A 15,468-nucleotide genomic window follows, 5' to 3' on the forward strand; every position below is an offset into this window, starting at 1 on the left:
GGTTGTAGGAACGATTATCGCACGATTTGGTTTGAGGTGCTGGTGACTGTATTGCTTCAACTTCCTTCGCCTTGATTGTCTTCATTGCATGTGGCTACAGGACCGCAACCATCTATGGTCGCAATGGATGAGAAAGTTCTGACTTCGCGCGCAGCAAGACGCTGCAGAGCTTCCCCATAATTTACAATAATGAAACCTCCTGGCCTCTGCGTGATGCTGCTTTATCTAGGTCAAAATCCATTGTACCATCCTTCCAAGCTTCATCGAGCAGCTCCCATGTAGATCGTGCCAACTGAAAGAGATACCTCTTCTTAGCAGCCGACAGCACGTCATCCACAGTTTGTTTCCAGTCAGGATGCCGCTTAAGGAGTCGAGTTTCGAGACATGCCGTTATCAGAGGGAAGACGATGCCATTGCGGCACAACAGATGCTGATTCTCGGGCAGCTGACACGCCACACAAAAGAGATGAAGTCCTGATACTAGACGGTATAGAACAATTTCTGAACTTGGCAGTGCGTCCTGCTGATCGTCGCCAACGAATTGGCCGTCTTTCTGTGTCGCGTTTATAATACGCTGCTCGCGTCTGCGGATGTGAAGCATGCCGGCAAACCGCCAACAATCCCACAACAAGCACTGAACGTACTCGCCCATTTCACCTGGCCATCCCCAAAACCGACTTATGGAGACCTCCGCCGTCTCGAACGGGGTGTCGGCGAAGATATCCAGCAGCGAATGCGGCACACCAGTGATGACTTCCAAGGCCTTGACTCTTCCCCCTTTCCAGGAGTCTTGAACTTGTCGAAAGCGTCTCCAAATACCGAGAGAGGGACACTTTCTTCCTAGTACGAGACAGGGCATGTCCATGAGACCGATGAATTCCAAGGCATGCCGTACTGAGAGGTCATGCTCGGGATTGGGATTGAGATATGATATAGGAGCATTCAGATGGAAGGTTTCGGCGAGTAGTCCAATGACGGGTGTACACGGTTGTGCTTGAAGGAACTATGTGATCCATTCGCTTAGCTGAAAGATCTATGCCATGTCTGGACATCTGCGGTCTAAGGAGGGGACTGGTAGTGGTGCGATCCAGCGTCCGCCGGACTTAGTCGGCTATCATCGGGGTCACTTACTTGAAGAACACACAGCAGTACGCCAGAGCATGCCGTGGCAGCCGGCATAACATCGTAATGGGCCACGATTTCGCGCCGAAACTCCTTCAGAGCAGTGTCAACGTACTCCATTGAGGAGACAGACATGTCCGAGCTACCTTCATCAAGATAGGCTTGGATGGCGGAAGATAGCAATACTAGAGATTTGCTCTTGGCAGACATCTCAACAAAGAACGGCTGGACCCATGAGCACACTGATGTGCTGTAGAGGTTCATGAGGCCTGTGCGGAGAACTGTAAGCGTCACTCCCTGTTAGCGAGCTCAACGTGATATATCTCATCGAGTCAGCACTGGGACACGCGCAGTTGTGGCATACACTTATGGAAAAGCTCATCCGTAACATGTGTCGTCTGTACCTGAGGGCTGGGGCGATTCGGGAGTGCGATCTGACTTGCGAGAGTGTTGGATCCGGCTGGATTGCTAGTAGCATTGCTGCTACCTTCGCCGGCAGAGGAGTGATTCGCAGCATCATCCACCCAGCGCAGGGGCGTTGAGTATCCAGGGCATTGGATCCCTCGTTGAGTACAGGCTTCGCAAAACGGACGGCGGCGGTCACACTTTCGTTTCCGCCGCCGACAGCTCATACAACCGCCGCGAGCGCGTTGCATCTTGGTCTCTCGAATCTATAGAGTGGCAGCTCGAGATGGGATTCGTAGCCGTTGACAAATGGATGTTTTGTCCAAAATACACACACGCACACGGAGAAGTAGAATGGACAAAGATGCCGGCATGGGAGCTTAGCCTCTGTGGCTGCTTCGATTCAGGGGACATTGGGACTGGCCAAACGGAGCACAGACTAGGTACGGAATTCCCAGCATGATTCAGGGCTAAGAACATAAAGTTAGACCGCACTGATTAGCGAGTATAGGTGGCTACTCGAGCGTAGCACTGCCGAACCCCACGCACGGTAAACGGTGCATAGCAGATTTCCGGGTATTCAAGCAACAAAGGATGGTTGGCAAGGATGGCGTCGTCGGGTCACAAGTTCCTTTTCGGCAGCTTGCGGTAGTACTTGTTGGGGCATTACGTTATTTTGCGCAGTTGCTGTAGTATTGTCTTTCTACCTTACCTTGAGGGTGGAGAGTGGGCTAGCAAACTCCATGTGTTGCCCAGGTGTTGCTCTCATCGTCAAGCATTGAGAATCTTGTCAATGACGCCCACGGCTTCCAAACACTCTTCATCGCGGAACCGCGGAGCGATAATCTGGATTGCACAAGGTGCACCATCAGTAGCTTCGGGGATGTCTTGAAAGTTCAAAGGTTCGAAACATCAGCGCAAGTTTCTTGTTCGGAAGATCGGGGAAGGATCTTACAATCAGGCACAAAGTCCGCGATGGCCTTTTGTGGTTCAGAGTCTTGCGTCGCGGACGCGGTGCCAAAGGGAATGACCGCTGCAGGGAACTATTCAATGTTACATTAGCGACCTATGAGAATACTACCAAGGATTTCTAAGCAACGGGGTAGTTAAACACTCACGTCAATTAAACTCCACATGACTGTATACACGGGGAGGCCAAAGGTATCGTGTGGCACGGCAGTGCAGGATGCCCCAGGAGCCAATACAATGTCGAGGTCGTGTTCTTGCCAGGTCTGGCTCCATGACTGGGCATAGGCCGCGCGAGCCATGTTCAGTCCTGTGAACTGGCTTGGGATGTCCAGCTTCGGGTCGACAGGAAAGTCTCCAGTAGAGAAGGGATGCATTCCTTTGGCGACAGAGGCAACAAAAGGCTCTCCAAAGTCAGCAACAGCTGGCGCCGAAATGCTAAAGTATTGGTACGAGATCCTTGCGCCGAGGGCCACGCTACGCTTCGCATCCGTTGCAAGATGGACAACTTTGTGTCCAGCTTTCTCGAGAGCGGACGCGGCTTCAGCCAAGCTCCTGCGTACAGGAGGGTGTAGGGTATATTCGGGATCTTCGGGCAAGATCCCAATCGTCAAGGGCTTCGATCGAGGCTCGTCTAGGGTTCTCCAGGAGAGATTGATCGCGCTACCGTCGTATCTCCATGGGTTGAGCTTAGTTACGACCTCCATGAGGAGCGACAAGTCGTCGGCGGAGTTGGCCAACGGACCAAGAGCAGGCATCACAGCGGACATCCAATTCATGGGCCATGGAGAGAGAGACTGTCCTGCGAACGGTATGCGATCCACGGTTGGCTTGAAGCCATACACGCCGCAGCAGAAAGCTGGGATGCGTACAGAACCGGCCAGATCGCTACCGATGCCCAGAGGTGATCCGCGGAACGCGACAAGCGCTCCCTCGCCTCCGCTAGAGCCACCAGCTGTCAACTTTGTATTGTGTGGGTTGAGTGTTCGGCCGAAGATGTTGTTCTCGGAATCGCAGGTCTGAATACACTACGTTAGCAAATATTGTCTAGAGGGTATTCTGTCTGTGTAGAACGCTTACCATCATCGTTTGTGGAATATTGGTCTTACAACTAGCAAGGTTTCCTATCGTCAGATCTGCTTGTTGCAGCGATTCGTTCGCTCAGTCTGCTTACTAGAGAACTGCTCCTGCATCAAGAAGCAGCTTGACAAGGGCAGCGTTGCCTTTGGGACGGTCTTGCTTGAGAAACGCGACATATCCGACAGACGCGAAGTGCCCATCTACGTGAAGGCTGTCTTGAATGATGTCAATTGGACTATTCTTTGTCGCCGGACTCAAAGTCAGAGGCTATGTAGTGTTGTCCTACCTTTAAACTGAGAGGCAAGCCGTGGAGCGGACCAACAACTTTGCCTGTTTCTCGCAACTGCCTGTCGAGCCACCGGGCCCTTTCGATTCCCTCTTCGAAAAAGATCTCGGTGAGGCAGGACGTCTAGTATTCACAACAGAAAATCAGCCTGTTACTTCTGCGAAGCGGACTGTCAGTTGCAAGCAAATGTCCAAATACTCACCAACTGCTGAGCAACGGCTGCTCGCTTGCAGTAAGCAGTGACCACTCTCTCTGCGCTGAGTGTTCCTTGGCGAAGGTGTCCCAAAAGCTCACGGGCTGTGTAATTCTCGGTAATTTTCATTTCGTTGCTGTCGAGAATGCCTGACTTCTTGGCTGCTTGAAGATCGATGAGACGGCCCTCCTGTGCCGTGCCGGCGCCGCGAAGCTGTTCTAACTTGTCATTGTCCAAAAGCCAGTCCGAGGGTATCTTCTTCTTCTGCTCCTCGAAGTGCTTTCGAGCAATTTGTTCCCATTCCGCCATACTTGGCTATCAAAGGGTGGTTGTTGAGGGTCAAGATAAGGGGCGTTGACGATCTTCAATGAAGTTGGGTCCGAGTCTGGATGACAGGCCCTTGCGACCTCATTGCAAGGAACATGTCGCAGGAGATATATACATGAAGGATTGAAGAACTAAGGAGTATGTTCTACGGAAGTTCTTCTCTACTCGCTGCTCCTCTTCCTTCAAATCATTCCTCTGCACATCATCTGATAGCGCTGGCGGCGCACTTCATGGCCCAATTGGGATAGCAATACCACTTAGTGATTGGTCCTCCACAAATCCATTCCGACGGCTGCACCGAGATCTCAGCATCTCTCGGAATTCAGGACTCATCGGTCTCGTGAGAGCCAGATTTCACCATTTTCCAAGGCGACAGAAGATCCCCCGTTCGCCGGCTGAGCATTCAATGTGGTGATGCCTCGACAAGTTCCGCGTTGGGTTCCGAACGTTGAACGCGTCCATCGGAGTTCTCATTAGTTGGAGTTCCCACAAAGAACCAGTCAGCGATTCAGCATACAGGCTAGCACGAGTCAAAACATTGAAGAACTTCCAGCTCAGGATAGATAGTTGGAGCGAAATGGCATTGCGCGTGTTTGTTTTTTTCTCTGATATTAAGGCATGGCACCTACTATAACCAGAGACCAGGCCTAAAGTCTTGTCACGCTTGTTGCAATTGGCTTCAGATCTTCAATTTTGAGATGAGACAGAGTCTGCGCAAGGCTATCGCGCCGGCCTTATCGCATGGAGCATCGTATGTTTTGGGGCAGAATTCCCAGGAAATTTGGGGGCCAATCGGCTTCAAAAGGCTCTAACAACAGGACTTGATGGAGTGATATATTCTACAGTATCCGTGATGCGTGTTGATGACTCCAGTCTGGTCAAGAGGGTTTACTTCGTGAACGCACCAAAGGCAGGCGGGACCGCACCAGATTGACCGCGATTATCTAAGCAGCATGCACAAAGTAAGAGAATAGAGGAAATAATGAATTCTTCATAATAGTAGTGCACAATTCAACAACCGCGGTCTATGTATGGATTCGTTAACCACATTGGGTAAGTGTAGCCACCATCCCTAAGTGGGTAAATTAGATTACTTTTCAAAACTTGTCCCATAAGTAAGGTACTACGCTGGATGTCAAACTGGCACGTGCCTAGATGCATTACAGCCAGAAAACTGAACATGGACCTAGCCACGACTTTCAGTCTACTGATGGCGCTCTTGGAATCTTCAAGCTGTTCGGAGGCTCGGTCTGCTGACCTCGTGTTGCCTGACTTAAAACGCCCTTTGGATCTTGTGCGACGAGCCTTGAATAAGCCGCAGTGGATGGTGGCCCTGAGTCCCACTACGATGCTGTTTAGGTAGATGGAGTCAACATGAGCAGAAGTTTGACCGCCCACATAGTTCCACTCTCCCTATTTCGGCTGGGTCATTGCACAAAAATGTTGTAAAATCATGGATCAAATTCTTAATATTAAAGAAATCACTCTCAATCTCTTCAGCTTTTTAGTCCCGTACGAGAGCTATGATATTCAGCCGCCTTGTTCAAGGATGAGACACAAAAAAAGAACACCTCTCCTCTTCCAGAATCGAACTAGAGACCTTTCGATGGATGTGGATATACCATTACAGTCGAACGTGATGAACCAACTACACCAAGAGGAGGCTGTGGAGTGGCGGGACTGTTGTTCACTCTTATTCCAATGCGTGCTGGCGCCACCAAGCTGCCATGTTCTCGCGGTAGTTGCAATAACTTGAGAAAAATCACTTCAGAAACTGTTATTATGGCACACACTCTCGAGCTGGAAGAGTCAGACGAAGGTCCCAACTTGAAGGAGATCATAAATTAAGTACGGTGATCCATCTTCAGAGGCCTCTTTGTAGACTTACCTCCAGCACCGCCTCACGTGTACTCTTGTGATGTAATCTCTACAAGCCTCTTAGTACGTTGCGCTCAAATATTGATTGAAAATTATCCGGTGAGTGCTGTCGAAGTTTTCCTTCAAAGCACAATTCTAGAGGTTCGTGTATCTTCTTTCAGTAAACCGACACCTTTCAATGACTTTGACTTTCGCCATGAAAACACACTTGGGACTGGTCTGGTGACATTGGACGTCGCTTTCATAGAATCAGCAACTATGAGACTAGTAGAGACTAGGAGAACTGGATATCCTCCATTGACATGAGTTCAGATTCCGACTTAAGTGGTCACAAGTTTAGCAAGGTAGTATCGTTGGCCAAATCTAGGAGTAATACAATCATTCACTCATACCAAGATTCAAATGCTCAAACGTCATTCTACAGAATCAAGTGCACGTCGATGGGTTTCCCCAATCATCCAGTCAGCCCATACGCTGCATGATAGCGACAGGTGAAGTTGTTAGCCGTACACACGATGTCAATGTAACCCAACTTCAATGAAAGATATCTACGATCGGGGGATCTTTGCCCAGAACTCTCAGTCTAGAAATTAAAACGCACGCTCAATCTCGTAAAAATGAAAGGGGGGTTATCCCGCATTGAAGGATCTGCTTACCGGGTGACTATACTGATTCGGGTGTTACGAAGCTGCTGCCTAGAGTTAGCCAAGGACCAGGCGTTCAACTACATTAAAACACCGCGCATGGTGGAACCCAAGCTTTCTCTTATACTTGGAAGTGGCAGGTCTTCGGGGACCTTCTTACAGATATCGGCGACCTCAGCATACTTGACGATTCGCATTCGAGCGGTGAGGCTAACGGCTTCAACTTGGACTACTGCTGCGATTTGCTGACAGGCTTGCATCAAGTCAGACTCTGGCAATGATTGCGCAATTGAGCGTCTCGTACCTATATCCTAGTAATTTTCGCTCATCGCAAGGCGCATCACATACTTCTGTTTGGTGGCAAATTGTTGAACGAGGATCAAGGCTTCATCGGTAAACGTACGGCAACTGCTGTGATGCTGCCTAGAGGGGAGAAGACGGGCGCCGTGATGTATTGAGTAACCTCGGCCGTTCCAATCATGATATGATTCAACTCTGGATACTCATCTTTCAGTGGGATTATAAAAGTGTAGCTTATGCCCTAGAGTCGGATTTGTGCTTAACCAGACTCACGCAGACTTGAACTTTCTCAGCGGTTCACGAATAGTTTCCAAAACCGACATTCTCAACAGAGTAAGTGATTCATACAGAAAACAACGTGACTCATTTTTACAAACATCAAGATTGACATGAATTTCAGCGAAAATGCGCTTCTCCGTTGTCTCCATCTTTACCATCGTCGCAGCACTTGCTGAAGCGCAGCAATGCACACCCGGCCGTTACCAATGCAGGTGAGTCTTTTAGCCTCTTGAACCCATACTCTGAATACCCAGCTTTCATGCGAGCTCATCACTTGAAATAGATCAAATGTGTTTCCCGCGGTCTGTGACGCCTCTGGCAACTGGGTCGTTCTACAGCGTTGCCCAAACAATTGGCGCTGCATCGAGAACAACGGCAGCGTGACCTGTTCCCCGTAGCTCACTATGTCATGGAGCCTAGAGGTCGAGCTTTCGCCTATACATAGCTCGATAGCGAAGGCTTTGTTGAGAGATGATGGTTCGCAACCAGGCATGATGGTATGAGAGACTACATTCGATTGTCAAGGTTGACATCGCTCCTCAATTATTACACATGTAGAATCAAGCTTCTCCTCCAGATTGCATCGCCGTTTCCTGGCTTTCTAAGATTATTCATTGTACCTTATTGAAAAAGGCTGCAACCATGATTGAGAGTCAAAACCGTCCAGGAAATTGGAAGTGCATTGAGTAAAGTAATCCGACGCCGGGTTTAATCAGTTGCAGAGTGGTTCATGATAAGGCCAAGTACAGTGTTTAGGTCCTGAAGTCTTCTCTCAACGCAGGATGCCATGGGAAGACAACCGATCGACGGGAATGGCCTCGGAAAAAACAGAGCCCATTCACCCAACACTGAATGAGTAGCTCGGGCCCAGGCTCGTTGTGAAAGTCGACCGATTCCAAGTTACTTCCAGCGATAGCTCCAGCGACAGGAATCGACACGTGCTTATCAATATCGTTCGGGTACAGTGTTTCCGAAGACTCCTTCATCGGCTTGGAAGAAGTGAACACGTACCTGACTGAGTCGGGTCAACATTGAATCCCACCAGAGTTGTACTTTTCTTACCTATATCGTCGTCTTCACTCTCCGAGGAGCCCTCCGACTCTTCCTCAAAGTCCCCCTCATTCACAGAATCGGAATCAATATGATGATAATTGGTGTGAGAGCTTGCACCTGAATCGTCGCTTCGGTCATCAAATAGCACAACATCATCATCTTCATACCCTTTTGGCTCTTCATCCCCTTCCATGTCTTCTAGTACAAAAATACCGCATTAGCTGTACGGTTGATCATCGAGCAGGCCGCCAAGTACCAGTGGCTTCTCCGCATCCATTACCGCAACAACTATCTTGGCCATCATCCGCATGTAATTCTTGGAGAAAGTGTCCGGTTGCATTGGCCGTAAAACGGTATCAATAAAGCGCGTCAGTTCATCCACTATAGGATAGTTGCGGATATGACTGAGGGCATCTCGCAGCTGCGTAAGACGCTCTGCGGCGTGCGTTCGTCGGCTCCTCCAAGTGTGTCGGCTTCGGTCCTTTGCATGTGGATAAAACAGCCTAATACGTGATGCGAATATCGACTTACAGTATTTCCTCTCTCGCCCACCATCCTGAGTAGTCGCTGCTTTAACCTGAGCCTTCCCTGAGTCCGCCCGGAGCCTTGGCTGAGCGGACGTTCTGGTGTCGTTTTTCGGCCCCTGGCAATGAACAAAATTAGAACAGCCCCACACCAAGGTAACCTCGTCTATGTACTGCATTTGGATGGTTGCGCTCAAATGATACTGGCGGCGTATCCTTTCCTTCTATCAAGTCTCAACCTACATTGCGGAACCGTAAGTCTTTTACTGACTCGGTAATCTACCAATATGTGAGGTCAATGCGAAACTGATAATCAAGTTGAAGTAATACGCTCTCGAGATTCAGTACATCGTCATCATGGCGATGATGAGATTATGCTTATTTCCTTTCTTTTATTCAGTTAAAGTAAAGTGTGTAGGCCTTATGGTTTGATCTGTTCTCATCAAAAAGAACAACCCAACTCTGAGACATTTCAACGTTCCCAGTACCTTTAATCAAGACCCAGTCGAGTCACCGGGTGCTGGGATGCGCCGTTCCTAACCCTGGCCAACGTGGTGAGAAGCTGATCCGTACTGCGGGATATGCTGGATTTATCTGCAGCGTTGAGGATTTGAGCACCTGCATCCGAAAAAAGTATCTTGTTAAACTGTGTCCTGAAAGTCGGCGAAAAAGGTTGCTTACAGAAGATGGCGTTCAAAACATCGTATTCAGCTGAGAGAATCCCAAAGACTGCTGCGAATTCGGGTTCGTACTTGACTGTGAGTCTGCCAAGACAACACCAGATGGCCGAGAGGGATGTTGTCAATGCACTGCCAACTGCCAATGGGTCATCTCCTGCGGTATCTGAGAGAGCATATCCAACCCCGAACTGCAACATAACCCCGATATCCCCCACGTAACCTGGCCCAACTAGCTTAGGTTCGGCTATGTTGACTAGTCTAACCGCTTGCATGATCACTCCGATTGTTTTGACGGTGAACTACAATAGTTAGTCGGAAAAGAAACAAATTCAAGCGGCCTCCAGGGATATCAGCAAGCATACCTCCGGTACAACCCACAAATCCTTAGCAGGGCTGTGATAAGCCCCTATGCAGATGTTATAGACACAGGGGAGAAATAGGGATATGGAGATAATTCCGCGAACAATTTTTAAGCAGGTGTTAACAGGAGATGCTGGGTCAGCCGCCGCAGCAGGAAGCAGAGGTTAGTATTAGTATCCCTATTACAGGGTAGTTAGTTCGAACCGTAGTTAACGAAGAGATTAATTAAACTATCTAGATATTTGCGTAAGTATAAAAAGGAGGTTCTAACCGTAGGTTAGGCTAGCTACGATAATCGTAAATAGGGCCCCTAATTAGCCCCTATATAGTCGGCTATATACTGCGGTCGAATTAGACTTCTAATCTAATACTAACTTTCTCTTTTTTTTATCGATTTAACTATTACGGTTAGAAGTATAATTCGACCTCGGGCCCGTTTACTAAGTCGTCTCTTTTTCCCCCTTTTCTCTATTCTTTTTATATAACCTATCCCTCTATTCGTACAGTAACTTTTCTATTACCTACGAATTACTCTAATCCCTTATTTAATACTACTTTTATAAAAGCGTTTACGAGGTTATTTTTATTATTAATCTAACGGATCTTAAGTATCTCGCGCCTTTTGTACGATTACCTAAGGGCTATAATATCGATTATAAGCCTCTTTTCCTTCGTCGTTCCTAATTTAACGAGGCATTCGTATAGCGAGTAGGAATCGGTATAAATAACCGTTAGAATAAGTAAAAAGCTAATTCGATTAGTAATCTTCCTTAGCGTCGTTAAAATCGCATAAGAGAGGTTAACGCCGTTAATTATATTATAAACCTCTAACGCTAGTATACTTCTTATTACCCGCTTACTTTTAGTTAACGAGTAGTAGATTATATTACCGTATATAGTAAATTCGCTCTCGCCCATACTCTCGTTAACTAAGATAATAATATACCCTAATTACGAAGTAAGGTCGTTATTATTCGTAAATAACCTATTAACGAAAACGTAGAGCTTACTAGTTATAAAGTCGATCGGGTAGTAGACGAGACCTCGATCGAGATTCGTTTACTACTACTTAAGCCGCTTATTAAGTACCTCGATATCTCGTTTAGTTAGATCTATAGCCTACGCTACCCTAGTATAGTTAAAAGTTATCTCGGGCTAATAAATACTTATAATATATACCCCTTACGTAAGCTTAGCCTTATACCGCTTCTTAATATTAGTTACGTTCGGGTCGACGAGGTTAATTTTCTCGCCCTACCCTTTTTACTAAAAGACGACGGTTTCCCTTTTAATTATAAAAATCCCGCCGTTAAATACTAAGGGGGTATTTATTATAAGGACCTCTTTTAGCTTCGTTACGAAGCCCGCTTTCTAAAGCTCCTTATTCTCCTTCTTTATAAAGTTAATATTAGATAGGCCTAATGTATTATTAGTTTATATTCCGACGATCCTAAATTAGTTACCTTCGTGCTCCGCGACTAGTAAGTACGGGTCGTACGTAGAGGTAATTATTAATAGTTAATTAATATAAAAATCGTAGTAAGTAGCCTACTAATGGGTGCCCGATTCTGCGAGCCCATATAGTAGCTTAAGCACTTTAATAATCGTACTTTCTAAGTACTTACTAGCTATTTCCTTCGGTAGATAGGCTAGGATTTTCCTTATAAGCCCTATGGCCGATTAGGTATATACCTAGGTAATATCACGGCTCTAAATCTCGTATCCCTTCTTCCGCAACGATACTATTAGTACTATTATTAATCGTTAGCTATAGCGCTATATAGTAGGCGATTATATAAGTAGCGTCGCTTTTTTAACGTCGCCGTACCCCTAAATTACGTATCTAGACTTCTCGTATAGTTAGGGTATTCCTTTTCCTTTGATTTTACGAACTATTTACGATTTAAATATATAGAGGTTTATATACTTTTCTAGATCGTAGAGGATAAATCGATAGACCCCTCGATTGCGCAGAGTATCTACTTCGATAAGATCTAATCCCTTATACGGCTTTCTAATAGTTATAATTATGCCTTCTTTGCGTAGTTTAACTACTAGCTCGAAATCGGCTTTCTCTTTTACTATATAAAAAGTATTAATTACCTCGTCGCTAATAATAAATTGCCGCGTTAGTGCTTACTATCATAGTCTCCCGCAACGTATTAGTGCCCTTTTAGCAATTTCCTCTTCCTCGTTATTTATTAGTACTACTATAACGATTTTATTAAGGATAATTTCCTATACCTCTACCGCGGGTTATATAGCTTCCCCTAGCTCTTCTTCTTTTTATAAGCTAGAAATTACCTCGATAAGATCTATATAATATAGTCTAACTACCGTAATTAATACCTCGAGTAGTTAGTTACGATCTCTCGCGACTATATAAGAACGCTCGTTAACGGAAATTAATTTATATAGCTTAGCCTATTATTAAGTAATTTCGCGCTATACTTATATATCCGAATTTAAGAGTATATCTAAATTAACCCCTATATTGGGCCTATTGTGCGCAATAATTACTTTATTAACTTACCTTCTTACGCTTACCTCGCGCAGTGCCCGTATTACTTTTTTAACTACTTAAGCTCGCTAGCTTATATTTAGCAACGGTAATAAGGCTAAGGTCGTTCTTAAATATGCTCTAAATATTAAAAGCGTCAGTATAAGCCCGTTAGGCCCTATAGTATCGTTATAATATTTAAGTACCGTCTAGAGGTATTCGTCGTTATTAAAATCGGGATTTTCCTTTTTAATAATTTTAAACGCTCTTTTTAATTACTAGTACGCCCTTTCTACCTTTCTAATACTATAGTACGCTTCGACGGGCACGACTTTTAACTATATACCGTAGGCCGTCGCATTTTCCTTAAATTCTACTAACTTAAAACTAATACTAGCGTCGGTTCTAATACCGTCTAGCGGTCCCTAGTATATATCGATCTAGCTTTTTCGTAAAGCTACCTATACTATTTTTATTTATAAATCCCGTAGGAATTGCCCTGTTTAGAATAATATAGCCTTATCGATTATATATAGGACCGGTCGACTATTTAAATAGAAAATATCGACGACGATTTCCTAATTAAAGTTAAGCTTATTACGTAATTTAAATTTAAATCTGCGTGGGCTCTGCGTATTTATTTAGTATTAATAATATACTTTCGTTAACTACTCTAGCGCCCCTATTTCGATATTATTATTACTTAAATACTTTAGGAGGTTATATAGCCTCGCGACCGATAGGTAGCTAAATCTCTAGTATAGTCGTCTAAGTTTACTTTTCGTTAAGTAATTAATTAACTTCGTATCGTTAATAAGCCTTATAAACGCGTACCCCCATCGTTGTTTAACTATTTCGAAGTACTTACGACTAAAGATTCTGTTCCTCGTATTATCGAATATAATACCTAGTCGATCTATATCTTTTAGATATAGGAGAAATGGGGTATTAACGGGTAGGATATAAAAAGTTATCGTTCCGAAGTACGTCTCTATTTCTACCGTACTTAGAGTAACGATTTCTTTACTTAGGCCGAAGCTAATCCTCGCAATGCCCGCTATTAACGTATTGAGCGTTACTAATACGATTTTCTATAGTACTTAGAATTACCCTTTTTCTCTTATTAACTATTGCGATACCTTAGTATCTAGGATAATCTTATAGAAATTATCTGGGCCGTACCTTTCGTTCGCGTAGAATGCCTATACGAGCTTAGTATTTAAATAATTTAAGTAGTATAAAAAGGACCCCTCTAGCTGCCCTTAGAATTGCTTAGCACCCTATCTCTTTTTTTTAGATATTAAGAGAGTAGAATTTTGCGCTATTAGATTCGTCCTTTTGCTTACCTCCGTATCCGTTATCTAAGGGACCTTCCCTTACTATCCGTAAATAAAAGCCTACTTATTAAGAGCTTTTACTACCTTTTATTCGTTTAGCCTCGTATATCCTCCCGAGGCTAACGGGGCGAAGAAAGAGTAGTTAATATCGTCGACTTCGTTATAATCTAATTCGTTAGTATAGGGGGTAAGATCTTCTTTATCTTCCGAATCTCTTATAAAGTGCGGGTACTTTAGGCCGCTAAATTAGCTACTTTCGCTAGGTTCTGTGCCCCCGGATCTGCCCTTATATATAATAAGGAATTAGTTAAATCGATAAGGGCTAGTTTTGCTATCTACTACCCTCGATTTTTTATATTATTCATACGATTTAGCACGCTCTTCTTCGGAGTAGTTACTTAACTAATATCTATCCTTTTTATAAATAAAACACTACTTCTTCCGTTACCTTACTCGCGAGTTAAATCTCTACCTATTTAACGAATCTAAGATTCCTTATTAGCGATTACCGTACTTAGCTTCTTTTCCTTTTTTATTATATATTCGGTCGACCTAATATTATTAATAAGGGCCGTCGTACGCTTAGAAATAGGTTTAGCGCGGCATTCTCGCTTTAATATTAAAACTAGATCTTAGCCTCGAGTAGAGCGTCTCGTAGTCTTTAGGTACTTAGTATAGAGTTATTTTCGCTTTTAAAACGCGCTAGACTATAGTATAAAGATATCCGACTTTCCGCTCGTTAGTCCCCTTATTTAGCTAGGTTTTTGCTAGCTTATTAATTCGATTAATAAGCTCTTCGAGGATTTCTATTCGCAATATACCCTCTATTATCCTAGCTATAAATACGAAAGAAATCGCTCGTAGCTTAGATAGGAGCTCTAGGTTCTTATTATAAGTCTCGAAGCGGCTTCGGATTGCGTTAATTATACTAAGAAAGTCGTTTCGATCGAGATTACGTACCGCTCCGTAATAGTAATTAGAGGCTTTGCTTACGAGTACGATATTAACTACCGAATAGTACTAGTGTTCCCTAATTCCGACTTTTTTATAATAATTATAAAACATCGTTAGGGTTTTTTATAAGACCTCATACTTCCCCCTAGAATATAATTTCTCTTTTAGGAAGATCTTTTTAAGGTCTATAAACTACCTCGTATTTACTACTAGATTTTTAGTATCTATATACGATCCCTGCGTCGCTACGTACTATTAGTAACTTCGGGTAGTCTACCTCCTTTCTTACTAACCGATTAGCACCGAATTTCGTATTAATAGTAGCGACGAGCTATAGATCGAAATAAGCAGAATTATCGATTATCGTACTTCTAGTACTATATTTTACCTCTATATATCCTTCTATAACGATAGATTACTGTTAGTAATTATAAAAAAGAAATCTGGGTCGTTTACCCTTTTTCTAAATTCGTTAAAGCGATTATATACCCTATTGACTTATACCTAGGTTTATATTACGAATTCCTCCTCCGTAATCGTCGCTACTAGGATTTCGTAAGGTTCTCGTAATTATAATTAC

General features: G+C 44.5%; 5 protein-coding genes and 1 non-coding gene across 6 annotated transcripts; 1 reads left to right on the forward strand and 5 right to left on the reverse strand.

Annotated features, from left to right (window-relative positions):
* Window positions 1-181: 181 nt before the first annotated feature.
* On the reverse strand, window positions 182-1,901 carry CLUP02_06934 (uncharacterized protein; the record flags this gene model as incomplete). Its single annotated transcript, XM_049285931.1, has 4 exons — window positions 182-1,003; window positions 1,132-1,419; window positions 1,527-1,793; window positions 1,869-1,901. The coding sequence occupies 4 exons, from the start codon at window positions 1,899-1,901 to the stop codon at window positions 182-184; spliced, it is 1,410 nt and encodes a 469-aa protein (XP_049143074.1).
* A 397-nt stretch (window positions 1,902-2,298) lies between these two features.
* Window positions 2,299-4,361, reverse strand: CLUP02_06935 (uncharacterized protein; the record flags this gene model as incomplete). Its single annotated transcript, XM_049285932.1, has 7 exons — window positions 2,299-2,414; window positions 2,483-2,570; window positions 2,646-3,512; window positions 3,574-3,604; window positions 3,668-3,788; window positions 3,892-3,982; window positions 4,062-4,361. The coding sequence occupies 7 exons, from the start codon at window positions 4,359-4,361 to the stop codon at window positions 2,299-2,301; spliced, it is 1,614 nt and encodes a 537-aa protein (XP_049143075.1).
* A 1,590-nt stretch (window positions 4,362-5,951) lies between these two features.
* Window positions 5,952-6,042, reverse strand: CLUP02_tRNA090. The gene has a single exon. It is a non-coding gene; the product is annotated as a tRNA-Tyr (tRNA).
* Window positions 6,043-7,606: 1,564 nt separating this feature from the next.
* CLUP02_06936 (uncharacterized protein) lies at window positions 7,607-7,878 on the forward strand (the record flags this gene model as incomplete). Its single annotated transcript, XM_049285933.1, has 2 exons — window positions 7,607-7,692; window positions 7,764-7,878. The coding sequence occupies 2 exons, from the start codon at window positions 7,607-7,609 to the stop codon at window positions 7,876-7,878; spliced, it is 201 nt and encodes a 66-aa protein (XP_049143076.1).
* A 354-nt stretch (window positions 7,879-8,232) lies between these two features.
* On the reverse strand, window positions 8,233-10,009 carry CLUP02_06937 (uncharacterized protein; the record flags this gene model as incomplete). The annotated part of the gene is made up of 6 exons (XM_049285934.1): window positions 8,233-8,495; window positions 8,543-8,661; window positions 8,761-8,968; window positions 9,086-9,230; window positions 9,301-9,336; window positions 9,572-10,009. 6 exons carry the CDS (start codon window positions 10,007-10,009, stop codon window positions 8,233-8,235), a joined length of 1,209 nt encoding a protein of 402 aa, XP_049143077.1.
* Window positions 10,010-13,352: 3,343 nt separating this feature from the next.
* Window positions 13,353-13,673, reverse strand: CLUP02_06938 (uncharacterized protein; the record flags this gene model as incomplete). The annotated part of the gene is made up of 1 exon (XM_049285935.1): window positions 13,353-13,673. A coding segment is annotated over one exon (321 nt), but the record flags the coding sequence as incomplete, so codon positions are not given.
* Window positions 13,674-15,468: the final 1,795 nt, after the last annotated feature.

The sequence above is a fragment of the Colletotrichum lupini genome, chromosome 3 (genome assembly GCF_023278565.1).
Source record: "Colletotrichum lupini chromosome 3, complete sequence".
Taxonomy (NCBI): Eukaryota; Fungi; Ascomycota; class Sordariomycetes; order Glomerellales; family Glomerellaceae; genus Colletotrichum; species Colletotrichum lupini.